At 44.9% G+C, this 26,952-nt stretch overlaps 1 protein-coding gene and 1 long non-coding RNA gene across 6 annotated transcripts in view; one reads left to right on the plus strand and one right to left on the minus strand.

Annotated features, from left to right (window-relative positions):
- On the plus strand, nucleotides 1-25,770 carry Cpa2 (carboxypeptidase A2). 5 transcript variants are annotated; one of them, XM_063285741.1, is made up of 13 exons: nucleotides 1-2,021; nucleotides 2,274-2,336; nucleotides 2,416-2,525; nucleotides 5,045-5,126; nucleotides 5,871-6,005; nucleotides 6,522-6,617; nucleotides 8,210-8,311; nucleotides 10,336-10,434; nucleotides 11,942-12,052; nucleotides 13,120-13,210; nucleotides 15,270-15,469; nucleotides 18,421-18,505; nucleotides 25,534-25,770. In XM_063285741.1, the coding sequence occupies exons 3-13, from the start codon at nucleotides 2,461-2,463 to the stop codon at nucleotides 25,719-25,721; spliced, it is 1,254 nt and encodes a 417-aa protein (XP_063141811.1). In that variant the 5' UTR covers nucleotides 1-2,021; nucleotides 2,274-2,336; nucleotides 2,416-2,460; the 3' UTR covers nucleotides 25,722-25,770. The 5 variants fall into 5 exon arrangements, with proteins under 5 accessions (XP_063141811.1, XP_063141810.1, NP_001013101.2 ...); XM_063285740.1 differs by having other exon boundaries at nucleotides 1-2,336; NM_001013083.2 differs by lacking the exons at nucleotides 1-2,021; nucleotides 2,274-2,336 and having other exon boundaries at nucleotides 2,457-2,525; nucleotides 25,534-25,769.
- Nucleotides 7,893-26,952, minus strand: part of LOC120102251 (uncharacterized) — a 31,676-nt gene continuing 12,616 nt past the window's right edge. The window contains exons 2-3 of the long non-coding RNA XR_005503505.2: nucleotides 9,314-9,482; nucleotides 7,893-8,721 (exon numbers count right to left, since the gene is read on the minus strand). This is a non-coding gene — a long non-coding RNA (uncharacterized LOC120102251). The remainder of the gene's footprint in view (nucleotides 8,722-9,313; nucleotides 9,483-26,952) is intronic.

The raw sequence follows: 26,952 nt of genomic DNA on the forward strand, positions 1-26,952 counted from the left end.
TACAGGGTTTTGCTGTGTAGCCCATCTTTGTTCTTGCTCATGGTCCTCCTGCTGCAATCTGTGTTAGCTTATAGGCATGTGCTCCCACACTCGGCTGTTTATTGCTGTATGTATGTATGTATGTATGTATGTATGTATGTATGTATGTTTGTATGTTTGTATGTATGGTATGTATGTATTTACTGAGACAAGGTTTGTCTGTGTAGCCCTGGTTGTCCTGGAACTCACTCTGTAGACCAGGCTAGCCTCGAACTCAACCAAAGATCTTCCTGCCTCTGCCTCCTGAGTGTTTTGATGGAAGGCATGTGCCACCATGACTCCTTGACTCGGCCGTGTGCACCTCTTTCCCCAGCTCTTATGTTTGCCTGTCACTAGCAATTCAGAGCCTCTCATTTTTCTTTCCCTGCCTTGAGACTCAGCTTGAGGGCCAGCCACCTTTTGAGGTAGCGTTGATGGACGTCCCATGCATTCATTTTAGGTATCAGTAACTTAAGACAGCATGTGTTGTAGTCTTCGCTTCTTGGGTTTATCTTCTGATTCTTTTTTCTTTTTAAATTGTATTTATTTTATGTGCACAGAGTTTTGGCCTGAATGTATATCTGTGTACTGCGTGTGCCTGGTGCACATGGAGGCCAGAAGAAGGTGTTTGATCCCCTGGGATTAAAATTAAATGGTTGTGATCTAGTTTGTGGGTACTGGGAATCAAACACAGATCCTCTAGAAAGAGATGCTAGCATTCTTAACCACTGAGCCACCTCTCACTCTTAAGAGCCAGAAAAACCAGGGGTTAGACAGGGGACTCATCCGGCAGAGTGCTTTCCTGACATGTACAAAGTCCTGGGTTTGACCTTTGTCACCCCACAAAGTGGGGATGGTGGCACAAGTCTGCAGTCCTAGCATTCAGGAGGTAGAGGCAGGAGGATCAAAAGGGTCCAAGGTCATCCTCAGCTACATCAGCTGTGTGAGACCCATCTGGGCTCAAAAATAAGCAGAACGGAACCGAACAAAACAAACACCAAATTAAAAAAACAAAACAAAACAAACAAACAAAAACCTTCGACACCAAACCAATCAACCAAATAAAAAAAACCTAGAACAAAACAAAAACATAAGCCAAAAAAAAAAAAACTAAACTAAATAATTTCTACAGCTAGAAACATGATATGTGTGCTTTTAGAGCAGCTGCTTGAGAATTTTAATCCAAGGATTTAGTGTGTGTGCAGATAAAAATTTTGATATACAAAGGAAAGTAGGAAAATTCTCTACAGCTGTTTGTGGTTGATTCTTGCCAGGCAGAATAACATGTAGGTGATAAGTAGGACTCCTATTTATACGGGTGCAATAAACAGGATTCCTAAAAGAAAATAGGTGTATTCAGTGTCCTTGTAAACAGTGAACAAAGTTAGATCATGGAAGATCTATATGTACAGACAAAGAAAAATTACTTTCATCTAAAAACAATTTTTGTTAGTTCAATCTTTGCTTTAAAAAAAAAAAAAACAAAAAACAACCAAGCCGGGTACGAAAGCAGATGCTTGTAATCCAGGCACTTGGGGACTAGACACAGGGGGATTGGGAGTTCGAAGCCAGTGTCGGCTCCACAGCTGGATTGAGGACAATCTGAGAAAGGGAGGGAGGGAGAAAGGAGAGAAAGAGAGAGAGAGAGAGAGAGAGAGAGAGAGAGAGAGAACTCCTCTTTAAGCAATTTGCTTAAAGAAATTCAGAGAAACTGATACCAAATTGCTCTCTTGCATAGAGAAATTTGTGAAGTAAAACCCTTCCTTGAAGCGCAAACTTTCCCAAGGACCTTTACTACGCTGATCGGAAAGACGTCATTTTGAGAAGCGTAGCAATCGAGGTGTTAATTTGGTACAAATACAGATGGATCGCTTTAGAGACAGTGTGGAATTAAATATTACAAGGCATTCTGTTTTGCTTATTTAATAGAGAGTGAGGCTGGGCCGGGCCACATCTCCAGGGACCCTGGGCAGATGTGGACTGAGTGCCTACAGCGCTTCGGGGTAAACACTGTAAAAATAAACGAATGAGCACAGTAATGGGATATGATGGACAGGATGCTGGGTAATCACTGAAAATGCTTTGTCCGAGACCCAGAAAGGACTTCAACCTCTAGGTCTATTAATCTGGCTTCTGTCACCCAGCAGGGCTAGTGGCCCTTCAGGTTCCAAATCATAAACGTCTGATTTGCCCTTGGTATGCCTTAACAATTTTGTTTTCTTTCCACTGAAATCTGTTATCTCACCCTAAAAAAGGAAAATATACAGACTGGCAGTATCGAGCTCTGCTATCTGGGACCTTGAGAATTTCACAAGCAGGTGAGAATTTGGCCATATGGGAATTCTCTCGAATTCTCAGAGGGCCAATAGATAACCCTCAGCCCTGCTCCCTATAAAGTTCAGGAAGGGCTCTGAACTCTGGACTCTGGGAAAAGCATTGACCATGAGGTTGACCCTGTTATTGGCTGCCCTACTTGGGTATATCTACTGTCAAGAAACGTTTGTGGGGTAAGTGACACTTTTTGGTGCTTATTTGGATTTTACTTACTTGATTCCCAAAACCTCTCACTTGCTCACAGCTTGGTCACAGAATAAGAGATGTGTGCGCTCTGTGTTTTCAGAGTTCTCTTAGGTTGTGTGTGTGTGTGTGTGTGTGTGTGTGTGTGTGTGTGATATGAGGAAAGGTAGGAGCTGATCCAAGAGGCACTGAATGACTGGAGAGGTGGAAAGGAGTTGAAACTGTCAAAAGTCCTGAACAGAAACCTTTTATCTGGTGATAAAGAGTAGGATGGCTCACTGGGGCACTCACAGGCTGTGGTGGCCTGCACTACGTACAGACAACAGAGGAGAGGCTAGGGACTTTGCGTGAGGGAGAAATGTATTTTGAACAGTAGCGCCTTGACCCTTTGGGTGCCTGTGGGAGCCTGGAGGCTCTGAGTGGAGACGGAGGATACTTAACTGTGTGAAGTTAGTCTTGAGACCAATCCTGGGAGAATAGATTTAAAGACTGGGCAGGCTGTCCTTGGGAGCGAGAGGAGTTCAAGACCTATTCCTCTTCCTTTCCCATGACCTTAGACAATGTTTTATGGGCTGCGACAGGAGTGACTCCATTTTGTAAAAATGAATTTTCACAGAACTGACCTCACCCCTTCCCCTCCAGTGGGCGGAATGTGAGGCCGATAGACAGCAGGGAAGAGATGCTGTCTATACTTGCCTGAGGCGCCATCCTAAGGGCCTGTCTCCCACCCACCCACCTCCCACCTCTCTGGACTCTATCCTTCCTGTGAAGGTCGGTCTGGGCTGCAAGTGTCAGGTGATGCCTCTCTTGGCTTTAGGACTCACTCACCTTTGTTTTGAAATCCCTGGATTCTTCCATTAGTTTTGTTTGTTTGTTTTCTTTTCTTTTCTTTTCTTCTTTTCTCTTCAATGTAGCCATGGCAGCCCCAGTACTCATATGAGACTTAGGCTGCCCTCAGTCCCCTAACTTGTAGCCTTTCTTCTGCTTTTGCCTCTCAAGTTCCAGGCTTCTAGGTGTAGGCCACCTACACCAGTCCTGGTCCCACAATTCTGTGAGGGTGCATTTTTGGAGAGTATTTTGAGGGAATTAACGAAGTGATGAAAATAGCTAGCCAATTCAACTTGGGAGTCAGGATTAAATGAACTTTATGATTTCTAGAATATTGACTAAGTATGCATTAGGAATCTACGAGGATTTTATTTTTTTTAAAGTCACACCTCTCCCTTTTTGGCTGAGCAACTCTCCTGGGGCTGCGGTCCCTTAGAAAGCATACCAGGAAGTACTAGCCTAATGTGTTACTGTTCCCAGCACTTCGTTTTAAAGATGGACTCCTGGGAGGCCATGCATTAACTAAAAGTAATGAGACCCAAATGGAGGAATTTTCAGCCCATTTGCGACAGATGGCTACGTACCGGGCAGAAGGGTCTGGAAGAGCTTGCATTCTGCCACTTGTGTGTCACACGGGAGAGCCGTGGAAACCATGTGGAGTCCTATCTGAAGGACTGGCTTCCAATCCTCACCCCTTCCATCGTGACTCACCGCATTGTTCCTTCTCCAGAGCCTATGAACAGGAAGTCAGCCTGGAAAACGGACAGAGGACAAAAAGGCTCTGCTACGGAGCAAAAGGTTCTTCCACCCAAACTTTTTTGCTAACAGTATACTTGCCAGTTTGGGGATTTCTCCTTCCTGTCATGATACATGTGAACACATGTGCATGATACACGTGAACACGTGTGCGTGATACGTGTGAACACGTGTGCGTGATACACGTGAACACGTGTACATGATACACGTGAACACGTGTGCATGACACACGTGAACATGTGTGCATGATGCATGTGTGCATGACACATGTGAACATGTGTGCATGATGCATGTGAACATGGTACATGCTAGAGAACACGTGTGCATGAGCATGTGGGTATGACCCTCCACTTGATTTTCCTGGGCCTCAGTTTTCTTTCACTGTGTCCCCAGTTTGTTTAGATCATGGGAGCTGGAGTAGGTACTCTGTTATATTTACAGCCACAAAATATAAAACAACCAAAAAAAAAAAAAAAAAAGCAACCAGAAAACTTCATGTCTCCCCAGATGTGGATCTAATTCCTCTTACAGGCAGCAAATTAATTATTCTCCTTTCCCTCTTTCTTCCTTTTTGCTCCTCCCTGAAAAAGCAGGAATGGACAAGTTTTAAGAGCGGTGCTTTATGGGCAGCAGGTGTTATTTGACAAATACTCATTAGCTCAAGGAAAGGAAACTTTAAGGGCAAGCTTCCTGCTAGGAGCAGGTACCCCTCTTAATTATTATTTAGATAGCATTTCCTTGGAGGAAGTGAAGCCGTTTGATCACCCCCTCATTCTGGGGCTGGGGGTCAGTGTTCGACTTATTAGTTTCTGGCTTGTGAAAGAGGTTATTGACTGTTGCGTTCATCTCCACGCCGAGGCTGACAGGAGGAAAAAAAGCAACAGGTTTGGCTTTTAAGGTCATGTCTGTGGTTAATATATTTCAGAGATCAAGTTCTTGAGATCATCCCAAGTCATGAAGAGCAAATTAGAACTCTGCTGCAATTGGAGGCTGAAGAGCATCTCGAGGTATTTGTCATACCGTCCACATTTCTCCCTACGTAAATAAAGTAGGCATGATGGGCGTCTAGTTTGGTCTGCGCTTTGACTCCTTTGAGGTAATATGGGACGCCAACTCTTACGTTCCAAAAACCTGGACTTTAGCTCCGACCTCACAGCCCGGAGCAAATTGCCTTCTTTCCCGGTGATTCATTTTCACGATCAGAAAACTGAGGAAAAATATATCATTCTTCACATCTCACAGGACTATTGCAAGACTTGAAAAAAAAAAAAGACGGAAAATGTGAAAGCTACTACCAAATACCTTTAACTCACTATTTCCCCTTTAAAATAATTTATGGCATTAATACCCCGTGACGAAATGAATTGGACCTCTCGAGAGCCAGATTGATTTTATTTTTTTAAGGCCTCCCATAATTTAAAATCATCTGTCCCTCAGCCAATTTTAATATCTGGCCATGAGGTGTGTGTGTGTGTGTGTGTGTGTGTGTGTGTGTGTGTGTGTGTGTGTGAGAGAGAGAGAGAGAGAGAGAGAGAGAGAGAGAGAGAGCTGAAAACAATGTATTTGCTGACCCTTGGATGCACAGAACCTCTCGCTGCTGTATCACAGTGGTTCTGAAATGATTCGGGGGTTTGTAGACTTAAAATAAACTAGGTAAGCAGCTGCATTATTGAAATCCGTCAGCGTACAACTATCTCTTTCTCCCAGAACGATTCCATCATTATCTTGGCTTGACTTTTTATTCCTTTCAGCTTGATTTTTGGAAATCACCCACCATCCCTGGGGAGACAGTCCACGTTCGAGTCCCTTTTGCTAGCATCCAGGCTGTCAAGGTTTTCTTGGAGTCCCAGGGGATCGATTATTCCATCATGATCGAAGATGTTCAAGTAAGTGTGCCAAAGAACAGCCTTGCAGAGAGGCCTGCTGGTCCTCCTCCACCCTGCCAGGAAAGGGATCTGTTGGTTTCACATGGGTCTCCCTAGTATGAACCTATGCAGGGTAGTGAGGAGGTACATCTCCTCACATGGGTCTTCCCCTCTCCTCTTCCCTTTTGCATTTCATGCAAATGGAAGGAGACCAATCTGCGATTCAATTAGTTTTTAATTAGAGGTTAACTCAGAAAGGCAGGCCAAGCCACAAGATGGCCTGAAGGCCCTCTAAGCACTGTCACCCCCTCCAGGCCTGCAGCTGCTACCTGGCCTCCAGACCATGCAAACCCCATCTCTTCTTAGCATCCTACCAGGATAAGAGGTATCTGACCTCTCATTATGTAAACACAGAGATGTAAACACAGTGAGGGAAGCTTGGTCCTGGGGGTCAAGTATCGGCTCGTGACTTACCCCACCAGACAGGAACGCACTGCTGGTGCAATGCACGCAAATCACAGAGTCGTTTTGCCTTAGGTTCTGTTGGATCAAGAGCGGGAAGAAATGCTATTCAACCAGCAAAGAGAGCGTGGTGGGAACTTCAACTTTGAGGCCTACCATACCCTGGAAGAGGTAGGCATTTCCAAATGAAGATCAGAGAAACCAGCCACTCTTTTCTCTGAGGACAAGGTGTACTTCCTTGGTGTGTGTGTGTGTGTGTGTGTGTGTGTGTGTGTGTGTGTGTGTGTGTGATTTGATAACCTAGATATCATTCTCCTTCTCCTTCCTAGCTTCCTAAAGTCTCCCTCAGATTTCCTAGTCGGTGCCTGCTTAATGCAGGAACTGGAGTCCGCTTGTCCATCCCAACAGCCACACAAGTTATTTTAGAGGTGTCAAGAATGTTTTAAGTGAGTCCACAAATAGCTCCTTCACACTCTTCCCACAACACTCCTTTGCCGGTTTTGAAGCTGCATAGGCTACAGAGTCACTCAAGAGCAACGATTAACTGTGGTCTTGGATGTGTCAGGGACCACTTTGAATCAGCTGACTCCCACACAAGGGTCTGTGTGTATGTTGGGGGCTCCCAAAGTGCACATTGATCCAAGGTCACACAGTAGCAAAGAGTCACATCTTTGCCTTTCTGGGTCTCGTTTTTTCTCTCACTCAGGGCCATGTGCTGCTATGTGGGCACTTGGAAGGCACTGCACTCACTAGTGTGACACAGAGCCTTTGGGGAAACTGGTACAGAGCTGTTTATCTCCACTGTCTGATTGTTAGTGACAATGGGGAGTTAAGAGGTGAGGAGAAGAAAAGGAAAGACTAAGGGGGCACTAAGCCAACAAATAAAGTTTAAAATGTATTAAAACATTTTTTTTGGCCATAATTTATTTAGTGGTAAAAGGTATTTAAACCGATCGAGGCGGGTGGTCATGACTTGAAGGAATTTGTTCATTTGTTTCACTGCCAGAAATACTATCGCGATTGAACATGGGACAATGCCACCTGGTAATTTATATATTATATATGTGTCTTGTTACTTTCCTAAAACTCTCCCCCTTAAGAAAAAAGTGTCTTAGTCCAGCTAGAGGAAGAGTGTGAAAGAACACACACACACACACACACACACACACACACACACACACACACTCGCTCTCTCCCACTTGCGGATCTAACAAATGCTTGCAACAGCGTTTCAGGTCTGTCTCTGTAATGGTCGAAACCTTGATATGTGGAGAATGCTCAGAATTTCAATGAGCCTTAAAAATTGGGGCCGCAGTAGTCGGTAACTGGAGGATGTCCCCATTGTTCTAGGCCTACACTAGCGTATTTTGTATTTTGTAGCACACGTCGGCCACATCCCTTTTGGTGCCACTACGGTTTGCTGGTTAAGGTGAAAGACTTCCCTTCTGGATATGGTCTGGGGGGTGGGGAGAGACGGGTGTGTGTGTGTCTGTGTGTGTCTGTGTCTGTGTCTGTGTGTGCGCGCGGGAGCCACAGGCAAGCCAGAAATGCCATTTTACTTTGCGCAGCATTGGAAAGAACCGGCTTTGCTGCGGCAAGATGGCTTCTCTTTTTCAGAGTGACTCATCATCCCTGTGGCTGGCTTCCTGCCGTCCCCAGCCGGGTGGCGGAGAGACCGGGAATGGAAGGGCGACAAGACCCTAATAGTTGCATTCGCTCGGTCACTCAATTACAGATGACTGTTTATCATTTGAACCTTCCAGATTTACCAAGAAATGGATAACCTCGTGGCTGAGAACCCCGGTCTAGTGAGCAAAGTGAATATCGGTTCATCTTTTGAAAATCGGCCCATGAATGTGCTCAAGGTACAAAGGGAGCAGTGACTTTTGTTTTCCCTCTCATGATGCTTCTAGAATCCCGCTCCTCCCAGCTGGGCTTGCAGAGCAGGCACCCCCACCCCCTTTCTTTCTCTCGCTCTTTTTTCTTTTTTCCGTCCTAACCGGTCTTTGCTGGTTTTGAGCATCCCCATCACCGCCCGCCCCCCTTCCTTTTTCTTTTTTCCTCTTTTCCTGCACGCTGACGCAGGTCTGCAGGAGAGAATTAATGTGTCCTGATAGATGCGTTCGCGGGCAGCCGGGCCGAGCGCGCCAATTGGAGCCGAGCAGGAGAAGGCGGCGGGCGCGGGGGAGGGGCGGACGAGCACTGGGGAAATTAATCAAAGTGGGAGTTCTTTGCGGATTTTTTCTTTTCCTCTCTCTTTTCTTTTGAAAGCCAGCTTAAAAACAAACAAACAAGCAGACAAAAAAACCTAGTAATTGTCCGAACCTTATTAAAAAGGCAAAACAACAACAACAACAACAACAACCAAAAAAACCCAAAAACAAAAAACAAAACCAACAACAACAACGAACCCTAACCCAACCAAAAGAACCAACCAACCAAAAAAAAACCAAAACCAGTTTCTCAGTGTGCAGATGTTGACAGACAACTAAATGCAAAGTAATGCCCTGGAATGAAGGCTTTTTTTTTTTTTTAGGTGACAGTTAAAAATCCGCTCAGGTTCCCTGCGACTCGACATCCCTAACGGTATTTGGGATGATAGTTGCAAGCATTTGCACTTTGTTCAGAAAAAACAGTGAAAATTATTTCCCCAGACTTCCTAGAAAGAGTTTGTTAAGGGGGGTGTGGGGGGAGGCAATGTCACAACGCCCTACTAAATTTGGAAACGTCGTGGCTAGGAACCAACTGACTAACTGGGACACGGATTCCTCCGGAGCGGTTTCCCCAAAGCTGGCCTGGGAGGGGTGGTTGCCACTACTGGACGGCTAGAGTGTTTACTACTGTCCGTCCTTTTCTGTCTGGCTTACCTCTGAGTCACGAAACTCTGAATTATCCGGCCTTGGTTTTTCCTGGCCTTCGATTTTTCCAAGTGGTTTGGTGGTTGAGACATTTTTTTTTTTTAAAGTTGCCTACTTTTGACATCTGAGTACTCTGAAGGAAAAGACTCAACACATTTTCAACAAAACTTTCCCGAACCTGTGAAATGTGAAAAATTTAGCAGGAATTTGCATTTCTCATTTACCTTATCTGTTGTGCTTGGTTCTACACAGAGGTAGAAGTTGATGGTGCAAAAATAATCTTTTCCTCCTATTTAGTGATCCAATTGGCAAGGCCACTGTTCCAAATAACCCAGTCTCTTAGATTATACAACCGCAGCTCTGCAGAGCACTGTGGGAGCGCGCCCTCCTGTTTGATGGAGGGCTCAGAAGGCTCCTAGAGCTGAAATAATAGATCGGGGTGGGGAAACAGTGGAAAACAGGAACAAACAAGCAAACAAACAAAAGACGAGGAAATTCACCAGTATAGGGTGATGACTGTAAATATTTTCTTTTTCCTTTCTTCCCCGTTCCTCACCCTCCTCACCACCCCCATACATTAGCTTCCTCTCACATGAACTAGTGTTTTAAAAAAGAATGATGTACTACCTAAAACCTGTTTTATAACGCGAGCATATTTTCATTACATTATCCACTTTTTTTTTTACAAACATTAAGGGAGGGAAATTTTGCTTTGCTTCTCAATCTGCATTTAAACCTTTTTTCTTTCCTTCCTTCCTTCCTTCCTTCCTTTCTTCCTTTCTTCCTTTCTTCCTTCCTTCCTTTCTTTCTTTCTTTCTTTCTTCCTTCCTTCCTTCCTTCCTTCCTTCCTTCCTCCCTTCCTTCCTTCCTTCCTTCCTTTCAAAAAGGGACTAATCAAGCCAGTGTCACCTGTCCATCTCTCCTCTTGTTCTCTTAATTCCACGGAGAACAGAAAGAGGACAGAGAGAGACCCGGTAGGGAGAGGCGCCGACTGGGGAGAAGCTCTTTCCACGGCTCTGTTTGTTTTGCAGTTCAGCACCGGAGGAGACAAGCCAGCCATCTGGCTTGATGCGGGGATCCATGCTCGAGAGTGGGTTACACAAGCTACTGCACTGTGGACAGCAAACAAGGTCATTTTGCTTAAAATTCTTCACATATTTTGTGTTTTGGGAGTTAGATTCTCTAAGTAAACACACACTGCCCTGGTGGGCCTGATTGCGAGCACTCTCAGCCAAATCCTCCTCTTACCACACGGGCAGGAAACGGATTCAGCCAAGCTTTCTTTCCTTTGGTATTAACCCATCTAGGATCATGATACTGAGTCCCCGGGCCCCTTGTTAAAAACCCCAGCAAGCCAGAAGAATTGGAAAGAGTGACGGCAGGTCTCTGGGTGTCAGGGTTTCAGCCTGGGATGCAGGAGGGAAACTTGGTACTTAGTGGGAGGTGCTTCCACTACAAAGCCTCGAAAGGGCTTCAGAGAGCAAATGGAAACAAATTCGAGAAGACTTTAGCCTACAGATCTAAAGTGAACGGAGTGGAGGGCCTGTGGGCTGCTCTGAATATTGCCCAAATCTGATTCTGAAGTCGGAATGTAGCAATCTCTCTCTTCCACATGGTCCTTGGCACAAGAGCCAGGACACGATGCTGGGTGTGACCTAGGCTGGTATTTCTTAAGTAATTCCAAAATGACATGCTATAAATCAGAATGTTAATTCATGAGCAAAGGAAATCAATCCACATCAGATCATTCAAGCATGTGCAACCACGTGCATGCCGACTGATACATTTTTCCCTTCAATTAAAATGCGGTTACCTTTAGGGTATTATGAAATGGATATTTAACAGTTGAATAATAATGCCTTAGGATGGCTGAGCACAGGAAATGAATAAATTTTAATCCAGCAGAAACTTCAGCTCTCCTGCAATTGATTGCAGTCAAAATGTAATTCCCCAAATGGAATTTAACCGGTTCTCCATATCTTTAGCAAAGTCCCTGCATATTTAAGTAATCTGATGTTGGTCCCAAGTTCTTTTGGAAAGTCACCCCATGGGAGGATTAATGAATATCAAGTTTTAAAAATTTGGTTTACAGACCCAAATAAGCCACACATGCCATTACCCACCATTGCAAAAAGCTTCAGTACAAAAAAAAAAAAAAACAAAAAAAAAAAAAAACAGAGAGAGGGTTGCTATTTCTTTTTCTTTTTCTTTTTCTTTTTTCCGGAGCTGGGGACCGAACCCAGGGCCTTGCGCTTGGTAGGCAAGCGCTCTACCACTGAGCCACATCCCCAGCCTCGAGGGTTGCTATTTCTAAGAGGATAGGAGATATTTATTAATAAGGAAAACAAAACTGGTATTTTATTTACTTAATATAAGAACATTACTGTCACTAGAAAGGAAAGTTATAGATAGACCCTGCAAGATATTTTCAAGTCCCTCTAAGGTATTGGAAAGTTTCCCATTGATCAACACTAGTCCCTAATTCATGTTCAGAAACAGCAGCAGCAACAACAACAAAAACTCAAACGAACAAACAAAACCCCTAAACGAAGCACAAAACCAGAGTGCCAGAATATTTTGCAATGCATTTTCTGGGCAAAGGGGATGGTAAGATTGAAAGTCTATGTTTCTACTCAGATTGCTTCTGATTATGGAACTGATCCAGCCATCACGTCTCTTCTTAATACTCTGGATATCTTCCTGCTGCCTGTCACCAATCCCGATGGATATGTGTTCTCCCAAACCACCGTAAGACACTCAATTATTTTATTTTGTTGTTTTGTGTGGTTTTTATGTCCACAGGACTTAAGACACGCAGGGACACGGAAAACCAAACCAAAGTAATTTTCTGTTCTTGATTTACTCCAAGCAGAATGCCTACTCTCAGCAGTGGCACGGGGAATGTTTATAATCGCTTCTTATTCCGACCCTCGATGTCTATATATGTCAGCTCAGCCAGAGCCTGTTTCAGCTGTTGTGCTGGGTTATTCAAGTGCTGGGCTTGCAGTGAGTCACCTAGGAGATTTGTTCCAATTATCTTTGAGATTGTGTATGTGTGTGTGTGTAGTGTGCGTGTGAGTCTGATGGAAAAGAGGAGGCAGATATTACCTGCTGACAGATTGCTTCAAGATTTAAGTAGGCAGCACAATGCATCCTAGCATTTTTTTTTTTTTACTTACAATTTGTCAAAGAAATCCTCTGTAATATCACTAAAAGGAGTTATATAGGCTCCCTTCCCCTTTACACCATTACAAAAACACCACTATGGCATTGTGACCTCATGTATATTCAGAGTGAATCAGAGTCTCCAAGTTTATTCTGGTAGAGAGCAGGTAACAATGACAATGACAGAAACATCCCCTGCTCACAGCCAGAGACACAGCATGAGTGGGTATAGGGTCCACAGGCAAGCCAGAGGAATGCTGCCTATGATCTCTTAGAGGTTCATTAAAACAAGCAAACAAACAATACGTTAAACACCCATGGCAGTTTTGTAGTAAGGTTAACCAATTTAGCCCCATATTTCCCCAAACTATTCTCTCACAAATTCCATCTCTTTCTCTTATTTTGTTGTGGTAGTGGCTAGCATTTAACAGATCCATGTTTTATGAAACATGGTTTGGCAGGTGTTTATTTGAGAGAGGAAGTACATAAAGTGAACCTCTTATGGGGACCATTTGACAGCTCTGGGCAAAAGAAATATCGTGCAGTTCTGAAGGGAGGGAACAAGGGAATGCACAGAAAAGGGACTGCTGATCAGAAGGGATGACCATCTTTTTCTTCCTCCATATTCGTGTTTTGTTGGATGTTTAAAGAATCGAATGTGGAGAAAGACCCGTTCTAAAAGGTCAGGAAGCGGCTGTGTCGGTGTGGATCCTAATCGGAACTGGGATGCAAATTTCGGAGGTGAGCACCGGGTGTCATCCCCAGGGATGGCCAGACTGAATTCTGGCCAACCGACTGGTTTGCATGGCTCTGCAGTGCCTTCAGCCCGTTTATCCATTTAGGATTCAAGTCATTTAAAACCCTCTTTGAAACACTTCACTAAATTCTCTCCCTTCACGGAAGTACAGCCCTGTCACAGCTCCAGGCAGCATTTAATACGGTTTGCTTCACATCTTGGTTTTCCCCGCAGGCTGTAGCCCGGTTCAGCCTCTGAGCCAAAGACGCCAGGCTTAGCACAATGGAGGGGGCTCAGGAAGCGCCGAACCGACCGCTAGAGGGGGTTAGGATCTATAAGGAAGAGAAGCATTACATCATCTGGTAGATGCTTCGAGAAGAAAAACTTACCAAAAAAAAAAAAAGTACAAATGGAATTAAGAAATGGATTTTCGAATTACAGTCAGAGATAAAATGCTAGCTTGCTCATTTGGTTTTAGTGACTTCAGCTTTTCTGTTTGGGGGTCCACTAGCAAGCGAGTTGTGGGGGGGTGTTCGTTCATGCTTTTAGGCACCAGTTAAACCTGTTTCACTAATCGCAGAGTTGACATTTGTTATTTTTTACCCACTAGTTTCTTGCAACAGTACAATAGTTGCTTTTCTCATTGATGTGACCATTGATGTGACAAGCTTCTTCTCAGGGGAGGAAAGGTTTATTTTGGCTACAAGTTGGAGGAACACTGCACCATGGCAGAGAAAGTGTGGTGGTAATAGGAGCATGAAGAATGTGACTGCATATTGTCCCTGGTCCCTAAGTAGAGAGAGATGGGTGTTCATGCTCAGGTGGCCTCCCTCTTGCCCTTTTCACTCACTCAAACACCCCAGTCTGTGGTGCTGTGCTACTGCATTCAGGATTTAGGGTGGGTTTTCTCTCCTTAGTCAAATGCCTCTGGTAAGATCTCAGAACATTCCGGAGGTATGTTTCCTAGGTGTTCCAAATCTAGTTAGGGTGACAATGAAGCTTAAGTATTACAAACCCTGAAGCTGGGCGCTGTGTCGTTTTTTCCTAATAACGAGCACAGAGTCTGCAATGCAGAGAGCAATCATTAAATATTTGTAAACCAAATGAATTCTGGAGAGTTACTGAACTGAGACAGGACCCACTAGGGAGGTGTGACGGGGCACGCATGAGTGGTAACTTCACTCATTGCTTTAACGATTTATTCTTATTATTTTTTTGCATAGGAAAAACATAACCAAAGCACTAGACCCCGAATATTAAACCAGATCCAGTAATCTGATGCCACTCTCCCCTCTGAAACATTATTCTTAAATAATTTTAACATAAGATGGCATATAAGTTATGTTTGCAAGTTATATTTTGCCCAGTTCATGTGGAGAACTTGGGAAATCTCAGCCCCACCTGCTCCCTAAGAGATTCTCGAGCATTCACAGCCTCTGCCAGGCCTGCAGTGACCCCTACTTCAGGCGTCTTGAGCAACTATAGCTGTTGAGAGAATCAAGACCAAAGGTGGCCTTGTCAAATGTGATTTCTTCAGGGGGGAAAGCGTGTCAGAGGTTCCTTACATTTGTGGCTTTGTGACTTGGAAATACAGATGCATAGAACTTCTACTCTTGGACTCTACATACAGATTTGAAGAGGTCCCAGAAAGTGAGGTTACAGACCCCCCCCCCCCCCCCCAGTGCAGGAGCTCTTCCTCCAACAGCTTCCACAGAGGGTAGACATGATCTAATCTGATAGGTCCTTCTGCTGTACAGAGGATCCATATTTTAAAAGAAGAGACGCGTCTAGGATGAGCTCATTTCCGCTTCCTGGTCACGCCCCCAGAGCGGGGATTCGGACCTAACACAAGGATAGGCTTATTCTGATTTACGCAGGAGGAACGCGTTCACCCTGCAGTGTAGCCTTGGCTGTTCTGGAACTCACATTGTAGATTAGGCAGGCCTTGAACTCAGACCTCTTTCCGCCTCTGCCTCCCGAGTACTGGTATACCGCCTCTGCGAGCTATGGTGTCTACTTAAAGCTACTGCCCTAAGGAGGCTTCTTATTTCTTTATCCCACTAGGACCTGGAGCCAGTAGCAGCCCTTGCTCTGACTCATACCACGGACCCAAGCCCAACTCTGAAGTTGAAGTGAAATCCATAGTGGACTTCATCAAGAGCCACGGGAAAGTCAAAGCTTTTATTACCCTTCACAGCTATTCCCAACTGCTTATGTTCCCCTATGGCTATAAATGTACCAAGCCAGATGACTTTAATGAGCTGGTGAGTTCCTACATTGTTATTTTGAGTTTAATGGCCACATCTGTTGCGTGGACAAGTGAAGTTCCATTCATAAAGTTAGATACGGAGGTGGAGGAATGTCAGTGACAGGCTACTAAGGTAATCAGACACACACCCAACGCAGACTAGGCTCACTCGGTAAGTAGAATTCATAAAATTAATGTTGCTTTAACACAGATTGATCCAGGAGTCTGCTCCCCCCCTTCTCTTTTCTTTTCTTTTCTTTTCTTTTCTTTTCTTTTCTTTTCTTTTCTTTTCCTTTCCTTTCCTTTCTTTTCTTTTCCTTTTTGAGACAGAGTCTTACTATGGGCAGCCTAATCCAGGCAGGCAGTAAAATTGCAAAATTATGATCCTCCTGCCTGTCTTAGTGTCTTGAGTGCTTGGGGAGCCCGCCACCGCCATTAATTCCCAGGTATGTGGGCTCGGTGTGGAACTGAGGTTCTTGGACTGCTAGACAGATGCTCTGCGCTGAGCGGTGCGATGACCCGTAATTCCCTAGGACTTGGTTGGGGCCTTTGGCTCTGTGACCTGACATGACAGTGCGCTGGTATATGATGTGTACTTAAAAGGCTTTCCTCCCTAACTCAATTCCTTCTGTCATCTTTCCCATTTCAGAAATAAACAGATTGGCTGCAGCCCTGGGTCAGATGGTGACATCTCAGGGAGCTGTTCACAATTGAGCAACATCAATTCCCAGATGAAGGGAATGTGCAAATATTTCCAATTTGGCTTTTAGGCTTGATTTTGAAACCCATCTGTTAGGGATAAGCCTGGAATTGAGACCTTTTGGACAATTTACCTTCAAATAGAGTTTTGCCAGCAGCCCCAGGCTGTCATAGAATAGATAATTCCAGTTCAAATATATCTTTTGTCTTATCAGTTGGATTTTTTTGGGGGGGGGTTTGTTAGGACCATTTTCAGGGTTGAAGGGGACTTGTTACCAAAATTATATCTGGGGGTGGGCGGGGGATGTCAAGGTTGGTAGGAACCTAAATATACTCCCTGCTCACATTTTTAAAAAATTAAGTATAATTTATTTTTAATTAAAAATATTGGGGGTTGGGGATTTAGCTCAGTGGTAGAGCACTTGCCTAGGAAGCGCAAGGCCCTGGGTTCGGTCCCCAGCTCCGAAAAAAAGAACCAAAAAAAGAAAAAATTTGTTTCTGTTGATTCTTTCCCCTATTCTTTCCCCCCTCTGTTTCCTGTTGTGTCCTTTTCCGTTTTCAGGTAACATGTCTTTACCCCTCATACCTTCAAAGATACTTCTTTCCCTCTCGAGATCTCTTTTACACTCTCAAGGTCTAGATTTCTGCCCTGATAGTCTTCAGTTGTCTGACTCCCATGCTCAAGTATCTGTGAGCTAGTTCTGTAGCCTGCAGCCCAGAACTGGGTGTCTCAGCCTCCAAGGGAGCCTTTCATGTGGTACAGACCTTTGCCTATTAGGCTTTTCCTTTGCTGTCTGCTTTCTGATCCTGCTTTCTCATCTGGCTACATTGACGAAGTTCACTCTTTTTGGGGAGATAAATCTGTAATACTGCACCCCACCTCCAAACTACCCCGATTCCTTTAAGGACTTACAATGTAGGACCAAACTCCCACCCTATCCCAAGGAGCTGTTTTGCCAATGCCAACTTTTGGTCGTCCCCAAAGTGAATGCAAAGCCTGTGTTTCGGTTTAACCATGGAGGAGCGGAGCATGGCTGTAGCCGCTGTCCCTCCTGCCCTCCCCTGTACTCCCGTGCATGCAGCTGAGGGTCACCTTAGTATTTTGGCAGTTGCACCGTGCTGTTGAGTCACGCTGGGCTCACTGACAACTGAAACCCCCAGGCTCTCCAAGGCTTTGGCTGAGCCAGGTTTTCCCCATCTGGTATTTGTACAGTTGTTTTCCTGGACCCAAGTTCAAGACCTTACATTTATCCTTAGCAAGGACAGTAAAGCCTCAATCAGTCAAAAATGGAACCCTTGAGTAATGGAAAATATTTTGCTGAGGTCTGCTTCTTGGAAACAGAGAGAATCACAGGAAAATAAGCCAGGGATCAACTGAGGGGGGGGGGGTAAAAACACAGCAAACTTCCCAGGTACATCCTGAGGTCAGTACATGCACGTTCACTTTAGTCCCCGTAAGCCTATGCAACTTTTTTGTTGTTGTTGTTGTTGTTTTGAGACAGGGTTTCTCCATATAATAGCCCTGGCTGTCCTGGAACTCACTCTGTATGCCAAGTTAGCCTTGAACCTATCTGCCTCTGCCTCCTGAGTTCTGATTGATTAATGATTTGTACTACCCACACAGCCTGGCATGTTTATTATTACTATTGCTATTAGTATCATTATTATTATTATTTTATGTGTATGGGTGTTTTCCCTGCTTCTATGTCTGCATGCTACCATGTAGTTGCTTGGACTTGAACTCAGGTCCCCTGGAAGAGCAGCCATCTTCTTAAGAGCAAGCTCTTCACAGCCGAGACATCTCTCCAGCTTACTTCCTACAAAATTTAAAGCTACATTTGTTTATTTAATGTGTCTGTGTCAGGGGACAGCTCACACAGGACCTGGTTCTCTCCAACCATGAGAGACACAGGGACTGAGTTCAGGCTGTCAGGAAACAAATAGTTGGACCCGCCGAGTAATTTCTCAGGCCACCAAAATTATTTCCCTTTCTGTTTCTAAACAAGGAGAGCCAGTGGCCAAATAATGAATTCTGGAGCATCGAAACAGCTGCATGATGAAAGATTGAGTATGTCCTGTTGGGTGCTCATAGCAGGAGGACAATACATGTGTTTACTTTCCGGAGAAATGGCTTCAAGAAAAGGAATAGGCGTGCTTCTGTGTCGGTTAATGAGGGAGTCTGCTTAACCAGGCCTCCCTGTCTGTGATAGAATATTGGGTAACTGGCTTCCCACAAGGCAAGGTTTATCCATTCACTTTTCCTTCCAGGATGAAGTGGCCCAGAAGGCTGCCCAGGCTTTGAAAAGACTGCACGGCACCAGTTATAAAGTGGGACCCATCTGTTCTGTCATCTGTAAGTATCTAACCTCCTCGAGGTTTGTCCCTCCTTATGAAGAGGAGAGACACCATTTGAATTTGGGCTAATGGTTCGAAATGCCTTCGCGTGAAAGCGGTGCCCCTTGTACACAGAACCCAACCTTACCTGCTTCCCCCTCAGAAGGTCTAGGCTCCCCATGAATATTTATGATGTGATAACAAAGGATTTCCTGGAGATGTGAGTTTTGTGCTGTCTCCTAAGCTTGTCCTCACACTTAATCCCAGAACTCTCTGGAGGCAGAGTCAGGCAGATCTCTGTGAGTTCAAGGCCAGCCTGGTCTGCAAATCGAGTTTTGGGACAGCCAGGGCTGTTACACAGAGGAACTGTGTTTTGAAAAACAAAAGACAAACAAGAAACCTTTATCAGAACTTGCTGTAAAAGGTCATGGTCTTTTATTAATCTGCCCTTTCCTGGCCAAGAGGGACTCCTGTCTTGAGTAGGTTCATGTACTTTGGGTCGTGAAAGAATGGACGTGGCTCCTTTAAGAGGACCTGGTTAGAAGCTGAGGATTAGTTCAATGGTAGAGTATGTGCATCATGCATGAGGTCCTGGGTTCAGTCTTCAGTGTCACAACCTCAAAACCAAACCAAATAGCAACAACAGAAAACTCCTGGCTGGTTCAATGGGAAGTTGTTACAGGCGACTGCCTGTGCACTGGGGGGAAGAGGAACGCAGATGAGGTAAGGATAAATCTACAAGTTTGCTGTGAGACTTTTCTGTCTTCTAGTAGGTACACTGGGAGATCTCAGCACATCCTGAATTCGGAACCATTTAAATGCCCTTCCTTATAAAAGCTAGAAACTCAAAGCTATATAGTCAGGTGTCCATTTCCACAATGTTCTGTGCCCAAAGGTCCTTTGGAAACTAGTAGACCATGAGCCTCCGACAGACACCCTACCTTCAACAGGCTTTCACTAAGCATTTGCTGTGTGCTAAACCAGATGCCAAGCAGTACAGACACAAGGAACCTACCAAGGATTCAATTTCTTTTGCATACCGTGTGTATGTATTTGTGTGCGTGTGCGTGTGTGTATGTTTGTACGTGCATGTGTGGAGGTCAGAAGACAACTTGTGGGAGTCAGTTCCCTCTGAAGAGAGATGAACAGGAATGTACGGAGATGTTAGGATATGTGTATGGTAGTAGGTTATTCACAGTTCCCAAGTGTTGTAAAACTGCGGTGGGGGATTTAATGCCGTGGAGAAGTTTCACATAGGAAGGATGCAGGGTTTTAAAGATTAGCCACCAGGCAGCTGAAGAAGAAGAAACAAAGAGCTGGTACTCCGATAGTCAGAGCTGGGGTACGGAAGCATGGAACTTCATGGAGGTCTCTCAGAGCCAAAAGTAGGTTTGGGATTGCTGGGACGAAAGATGTGAGGAAGGGAGGCCAAGGGATGGGTTTTTGTGTGCTATGTGGAGACTTTCATCTGAAGGATTCTGGAAGCCATTTTGGAGTTTTCAGTGAAGCAGTTGAAGTATTGAGTGGAGGCTGTAGTGGTCATGGACTGGAAGTAAGTACATCCTTCAGCAGGAGCTGGAGGAGTTAGGGTTGGAGATGATGGTCCAAGCTACAGCAGGGCATGAGCATGTGCAGTGTCTGTGACATGCCATTGGTCCTTACCCTTTATCAGTGGTAGAGAGGTTCTTGAAGAAGGTCATTTGGTTGTGCCACTCACTGAGAGAGGACATTCTGGATCATGAGAGGGGAGTGTTGGAAAGTGTATGGGTTTGGTTATAGAAATATTGAGCTTGAGGTACCTGTAGGGTTCGAAGGCTTTATTTTTAAGACAGGCTGTGTTAACAGCCCTGCTGTCCTGGAACTCACTCTGTAGACTAGGCTGGCCTTGAACTCACAGAGATCCACCTGCCTCTGCCTCTCAAATGCTGGGATCAAAGGCATGCATCATGTACACTGGGCTGGGCCTGCGGGTTCATGGGCCCTACGTTTCTGCAGAGAGGGGAGGGAGGAGCAGAAGGGGAGAGAGGTTGATTTAAGAAGGGTTGATATGGGGACAGTGGTTAAAACAGGAAAGCAAGGAGATATTTGGAGTGGGAAGGACCTTGGGAGGAGAGAGGCAGCAGGGGACTAAGCAGAGAGGTGGAGGACCTTGAGTTTCAAAGACTGGAGAAGAGCAATTATTAAAAAGGAGACAGTGGTTAAAATGATAAAAGCCATCTAAAGGTCAGCACACAGGAAGGAACATTTTCTGTCGGGTTTCTGTGACTAGTTCATTAGTGGCCTTGGCAGGAACCAGAGAGTGGATGAGAGGAAGGGAATGGAGAGATTCGGCACGGGAAGCTGTCTTTTTTTTTTTTTTTTTTTACTTTGTGTTGTTTGTCTGCTTTTAAGACACATAGTACACACATATGGACATATATGTGTGTGATGACTGCAGAATGGAGATACCAGAAGAGGGGACTGAGCAGCCAGGGAGAGCAGGGACCTTTTCTCTGACCTGCTGTGAGCACAGACAGAGCTACAGCCATGGTGGGGGCTGGGGGAATGCCCACTTGTTAGTTATGATTTTCATTTTTGTTTGCTTGCTTTTCTATTTTTGGAGACTATGTGGACCAGGATAGCTTCAGCCACACAGAGATCTGCCTGCTTTTGCTTCCTAAGAGCTGGGGTTAAAGGTGTGGATCACCACACCCAGCTACTTGTGGATTCCTTAACTCGAGTCTTAAAAGGCAGAGCTGTGAGATGTACTCATTAAATCCAGACTGCTTCATGGAAATGCAAAAGTACTTCTGATAATTTAAGAAGTAATGGGAGTTTCTCTTCTAGATTATGGGCTCTGTGATTCTTTCTTTCCTTCTTTTTTCCTTCCTTCCTTCTTTCCTTCCTTCCTTCCTGAGATCTATGGTACACTGAACTTTATAGGAAAAATTTAATATTTATCATATTCCTTCCCATGTTTAATTTCATTAATGACTTTGTTGTCAATGAACACAAACATATTTAACTGGCTGGAGTCAATGCCTGTGTACATCTTGTACTCATCTGTTTAAAGTTGACATCTTTTCCTGTAGAGTGTTTTATATTTAATGTTAGTCATTTGATATTTTATTGATAAATCTCAGTTATAAGGTCTTTGGATTTGTCCAATTTCATGTAAGGTAATGCCACAATTTGTACTTTCTAAGCTCCTTTATTGGTTAGATAGTCTTTTGGAAAAATATTTCCATGGAAAGATTAATCACCCAAGTGGAATGAATGGCTTCCGAGGTTTTGTTGTCTGTGATTTAGGCTGTTCTCTGGGAAGACTGATCGGCAAACAGTTGCTGAGACTTAAAACCATGTTCTGTATGGTCTTGGCCTTACCTTTCTTTCTCCTCTTCCTCCTCCTCCTCTTCTTCCTCCTCCTCCTCCTTCCTCCTCCTCTTCTTCTTCCTCCTCCTCCTCTTCCTCTTCCTCCTCCTCCTCCTTCTCCTCCTCCTCTTCATTCTCCTCCTCTTCCTCCTCCTCCTTCCTCCTCCTCTTCCTCCTCCTCCCCCTCCTCCTCTTCCTCCTTCCTCCTCTTCCTCTTCCTCCTTCCTCCTCTTCCTCTTCCTCCTTCCTCCTCCTCCTTCCTCCTCTTCCTCCTTCCTCCTCCTCCTTCCTCCTCCTCCTTCCTCCTCCTCCTTCCTCCTCCTCTTCCTCCTCCTCTTCCTCCTTCCTCCTCCTCTTCCTCCTTCCTCCTCCTCCTTCCTCCTCCTCTTCTTCCTCCTCCTCTTCCTCCTCCTCCTCCTCTTCCTCCTCCTCCTCCCCTTCCTCCTCCTCTTCCTCTTCCTCCTCCTCCTCCTCTTCCTCCTCCTCCTCCTCCTCCTCTTCCTCCTCCTCCTCCTCCTCCTCCTCCTCCTCCTGTATTCCAGGTTGACTCAAACTTACTACATAGCCAGGAATGATCTCGAACATCTGACCCTGCTGCTCCAGCTTCTAGAGTGATGGGATTATAGGTGAGGGTTGTAATGGGTTTATGTGGTACTGGGGGTTGAGTCCAGTACTTTATACATGATAGGGAGGTAATCCTCCAACTGAGCCATATCCTCTTCTCTCAGGGTACTCTCCAGAGCCCCTGAGTATTGACAGTGGGCACAGAGAAGTAGACCTAGCTTGGGACCCTGGCAACAACTTAAATTGTTGAAGTACATACTTTTGTTTGTCAGGCTTGGGGTGGAAGTTGGAGTGTAGGATGGACGTTGGTAGAAAGCATCCTATATCCCCAAAGTCCCCATGCCTGTCTCACCTACTTACCTACCTACCTTCCTTCCTTCCTTTCTTTTTCTTTCTTTTCTCTCTTTTTCTTTCTTCCTTTTTTCTTAATTTCTTTCTGTCTGTCTTTCTTTTTTAATAAATTCATTATTTCATTTTTAAGTCACTAAATTTAAAAAAAATTATTTATTTACAATATTTTTATGGATGTTTTGCCTGCATGTATGTTTGTGCACCATGTATCTGCCTAGTGCCAACAGAGGCATCAGATCCCCTGGGACTGGAGTTAAGACAGTTGTCAGCTGCTATGTGGGTGCTGGGAATCAAACCCAGGTCCTCTGGAAGAGCAGCCAGTGTCCTTTTTTTTTTTTTTTTTTTTTTTTTTCCGGAGCTGGGGACCGAACCCAGGGCCTTGCGCTTCCTAGGCAAGCGCTCTACCACTGAGCTAAATCCCCAACCCCTGCAGCCAGTGTCCTTAACTGCTAAGCCATCAGTCCCAAGTCTCATCCACGTCATCATGAGGGATTTAGGTTTTTATCTTACCTTGTCTTTTGGACCTTGGGAGGCTGGGAGCTAGTTAGTGTATTTTTTTCTGCTGAGGACAGAGGTATCAAAGATAGTTCCAATAAATAAAGGTCAGACACATACAGATTTGTTATATGATACCTTAGGGCCAGGTCCTTCATACCTGCGACTCCTGGCTGCGGGTCTTCTCAGGGCTGACTCGGGGATCCTGCCTCACCCCAACCTGGAGAATAATTAGTCCTCTAAGAACTAGTTAAGTGTGTCTTGTCTCATGACTCAGGCTGGCATGCAGCGCTGGGCTGAGCACCTGCTCTCCACACCGTGGCCAGCTGCACATCTTTGGTAGGTGACACATTTCCTGGGCAACTTCTCACCTGCAAAGGGCTCTGAAAGAGCTTCACATAGTCACGAGAGTTAGAACATTAGGAGGAGGAATATAGCCACTGGGGACAGAGCCCTGTATCTGAACTCTAGTTCTGACACTTTGGAACCCAGTCACTTTGGGGCAGTTACTTATCCTTTCTTGTTTTTGCCCATCTGTGAAATGGCTTGTTGATAGACTCAAAGATAATAATATATGGAATAAAAGTGTTCACTAACTCTCAAGTCCTGCAGAAGCATTGACTGGTGCCATGCTCCCCACCATTATCTCTGATGTAATCTAATTTGACCAGGCCCTCCTTATTTATTGACAGTTGATAATGATAATCGATAATGACACTTATAATCATTACTGACACTCAACTGATCTTATTTTTACACAGTACTGGGAATCGAACCCGAGACCTAATGCATGCCGGGCAGGTGCTAGCTCATAACTGACATTGACTGACTAATAAGCGTTCTCCATAGATTGTCTGGCCTCAGTTTCTCCTTCTGTACAATAGGGACAGCACCCCCCTCAGACTGAAATAGGCATAAAAGGGGCCAATGAAGATGCATTTAGTGAGCACAAGCAAGTTCCGTGCTTACCTTTTTCTGCCTAGTTCTTGCTGCCCCATTGACACAGGGATCTTTAGGAACTTAGAGAGATATGCTGGCTTGCTTTAGATCCCCAGCTAGTGATTGGCAGGGTCAAGATTTTGTCTGAAGCCCAGACTTTGATCTTCTTTACACCTGTCAGTGGGATTGGCTCTACTGGAACCCAACAAGATCCATTCAAGTCAGGCTGTAACCAGTTAGCATTTTCTGTTTGCTAGGTACTGTGGTGGTTGTATCGGGGAGAGATAGTTGTCCGTTGTAGAAACCCTTGGACTCAGAGGTCGAGCATCCCAGATCCAAAAGTCTCAACCCCCAAATCTTTCTGACTCTAAAATGTCCCCCTGCCAATGGGAGGCAACAAGTGGGAAATTCTTTCTTACAGGACAGGTTTAACTGAAGGCACAGGTACACTAATGGTAGTTAGATAATGATTTCCAGGCTATATAAGGTATATATAAAACACAAATGAATTTTATGTGTAGATTCAGGTCCACCCACCAAGATACCTTATTATACATATACAATTATTCCAAAATCTCAAAATACCTGTAATCTGTTTTGAGGGCTTTTGATGGGGGACAGGTATCTTGTAATTTAAAACACTAACCTTGAGTCCTGGTCTTTCTTGTAACAGCCTTCCTGCGTCTGTTCTTAGGGACCTGGTAGCTTCCTCCAACTTTTCTTATTCCAATCTGTTCTTCCTGGGAGGGGCCTCAGAGCCAGTCCACTGCTTAGCTTTTCTGACTCATGAATACCTCAGGGCTTTGTAGCCTAGTGCCATCTTCCTTCATCATGTGCTAGGTCATCGTGTGCCCTGCTGGTGGCCACGCTTATCTCAGGTGCGTATTACTGTAGTGGCTTACCCATGATCCCTAGCACTGGGCATGAGATTTGACATCAGATGGGACCTTGTTCCTGGCTTACACTGAGAATCCCCTGCAAGTCACTCACTGGATTTAGAATTTGTTCTATTCTACTAGAGAAAACAATGAGGGAAATGGTGTGTCCTCCCTAAACGGGGGAAGGTGTCAATTAGGGCATCGAGCAGATGGGTTCTAAATGGGTAAATAAAGTCAGGAGGCTGACTGTGGTGTTCACTCGAACACCTTTGTTTGTTTGTTTGTGTTTTAAACTATGTTTGTGCTTTTTGGGGGTATGGGTGGGGGCAGCCTGGTTCTTGTCATAAGATGAACCCTCAGTAGACTGCCTGTTCCTGAAGCCCACGCTTAGAAGGCTGGGGTTATCTTTAATCACGTTCAGGGTCTACAGAGACAGTGCAGTCAGATTTCGTTTCCGTTTGCCCCTCAGACCAGGCGAGTGGTGGAAGCATCGACTGGGCTTACGACCTTGGCATCAAATACTCATTTGCCTTTGAACTGAGGGACACAGGTTTCTATGGCTTCCTCCTGCCAGCCAAGCAGATCTTGCCGACAGCAGAAGAGACCTGGCTTGGCCTGAAGACCATCATGGAGCACGTACGAGACCACCCCTATTAGGGATCGGCAGAATAGACCGACACCATTAAAGTCTCTGTGGTCTAAAGCACAGCTGGCCTCTGATCATTCCTTTTTCTATCCCAATTTTGGAAGCAGTATTTAAGCACCCTCCCCTATCCTCCGCCCCTCCCCCCTCTCCCCAGGGCCTGGGATTTGAACCCAGGGACTTGTACTTGCTAGGTGAGCACTTCCCCACTGAGCTTCATTTCCAGCTCCCAGTTCTCTGATTTCTGCTGTCCCAAAGCCACAAGCCCCTGTGCTGTACCTGTGTGTTTTCCTTTAACCTGTTCTAAGCAAGCTATTCCCAGCCTCCTTTAACTTTTTAAAACGTACCAAGTTACACCTGATATAAAATTTACTGTTTTATTTTATTTTTTCAGACAAGGTATTTTGTAGTATAGGTTGGGCTTGAACTCCTGTCTTTACCTCTTTCATGCCAAGATCACAGGCACATGCAACCACACCCAGCTCTTGATTATTTTGGAGGGGGGGGTGGCTAACAAAGATATTTTAACATTTATGTTGAGCGTGAGGATTTAAGAGAGGCGGTGCGGGGCTGGAGATAAAGCTCAGCAGTTAAGAGCACTGGCTGCTCTTGCAGAGGACCCCAGTTTGATTCCCTCTCACATGGTGGTTCACAACCATCTGTAACTCGAGCTCCAGGGCATGTGATGTTTTCTTTTAACCTTAAGGTTACATGGTACATGGTAACCAGGCAGGTACATGGTACACTGACATACATGTGGACAAAACACTCACTTAAAATGAAATAAATAGAAGGGGTTTATAACCCCATAGGAAAAACAACAATCTCAACTAAGCAGACCCCTCAGAGATCCCGGGGACTAAACCACCATTTAAAGAGTACACAGTGATGGACCCATAACTCCAGCTGCATATGTAGCAGAGGATGGCCTTGTCGGGCATCAATGGGAAGAGAAGCCCTTGGTTCTGTGAAGGCTTGATGCCCCAGGATAGGGGAATACCAGGGCGGGGAGGCAGGAGGGAGTGGGAGGGTAGGGGAACACCCTCATAGAAGCAGGGGGAGGGGGTGGGGTAGGGGGTTTCTGGAGGGGAAACCAGGAAAGGGGGTAACATTTGAAACATAAATAAAGAAATATCCAATAAAAGAAAATAAAAAATGAAATAAATAAATCTTTAAAAAGAAAGAATGACAGGAGCTCAGAAGAAAGTAAGACATACCCAAGAGTTTGGTATACGCTTCTCAAAG

Source organism: Rattus norvegicus, chromosome 4, assembly GCF_036323735.1.
Source record: "Rattus norvegicus strain BN/NHsdMcwi chromosome 4, GRCr8, whole genome shotgun sequence".
In the NCBI taxonomy this organism is placed as follows: domain Eukaryota; kingdom Metazoa; phylum Chordata; class Mammalia; order Rodentia; family Muridae; genus Rattus; species Rattus norvegicus.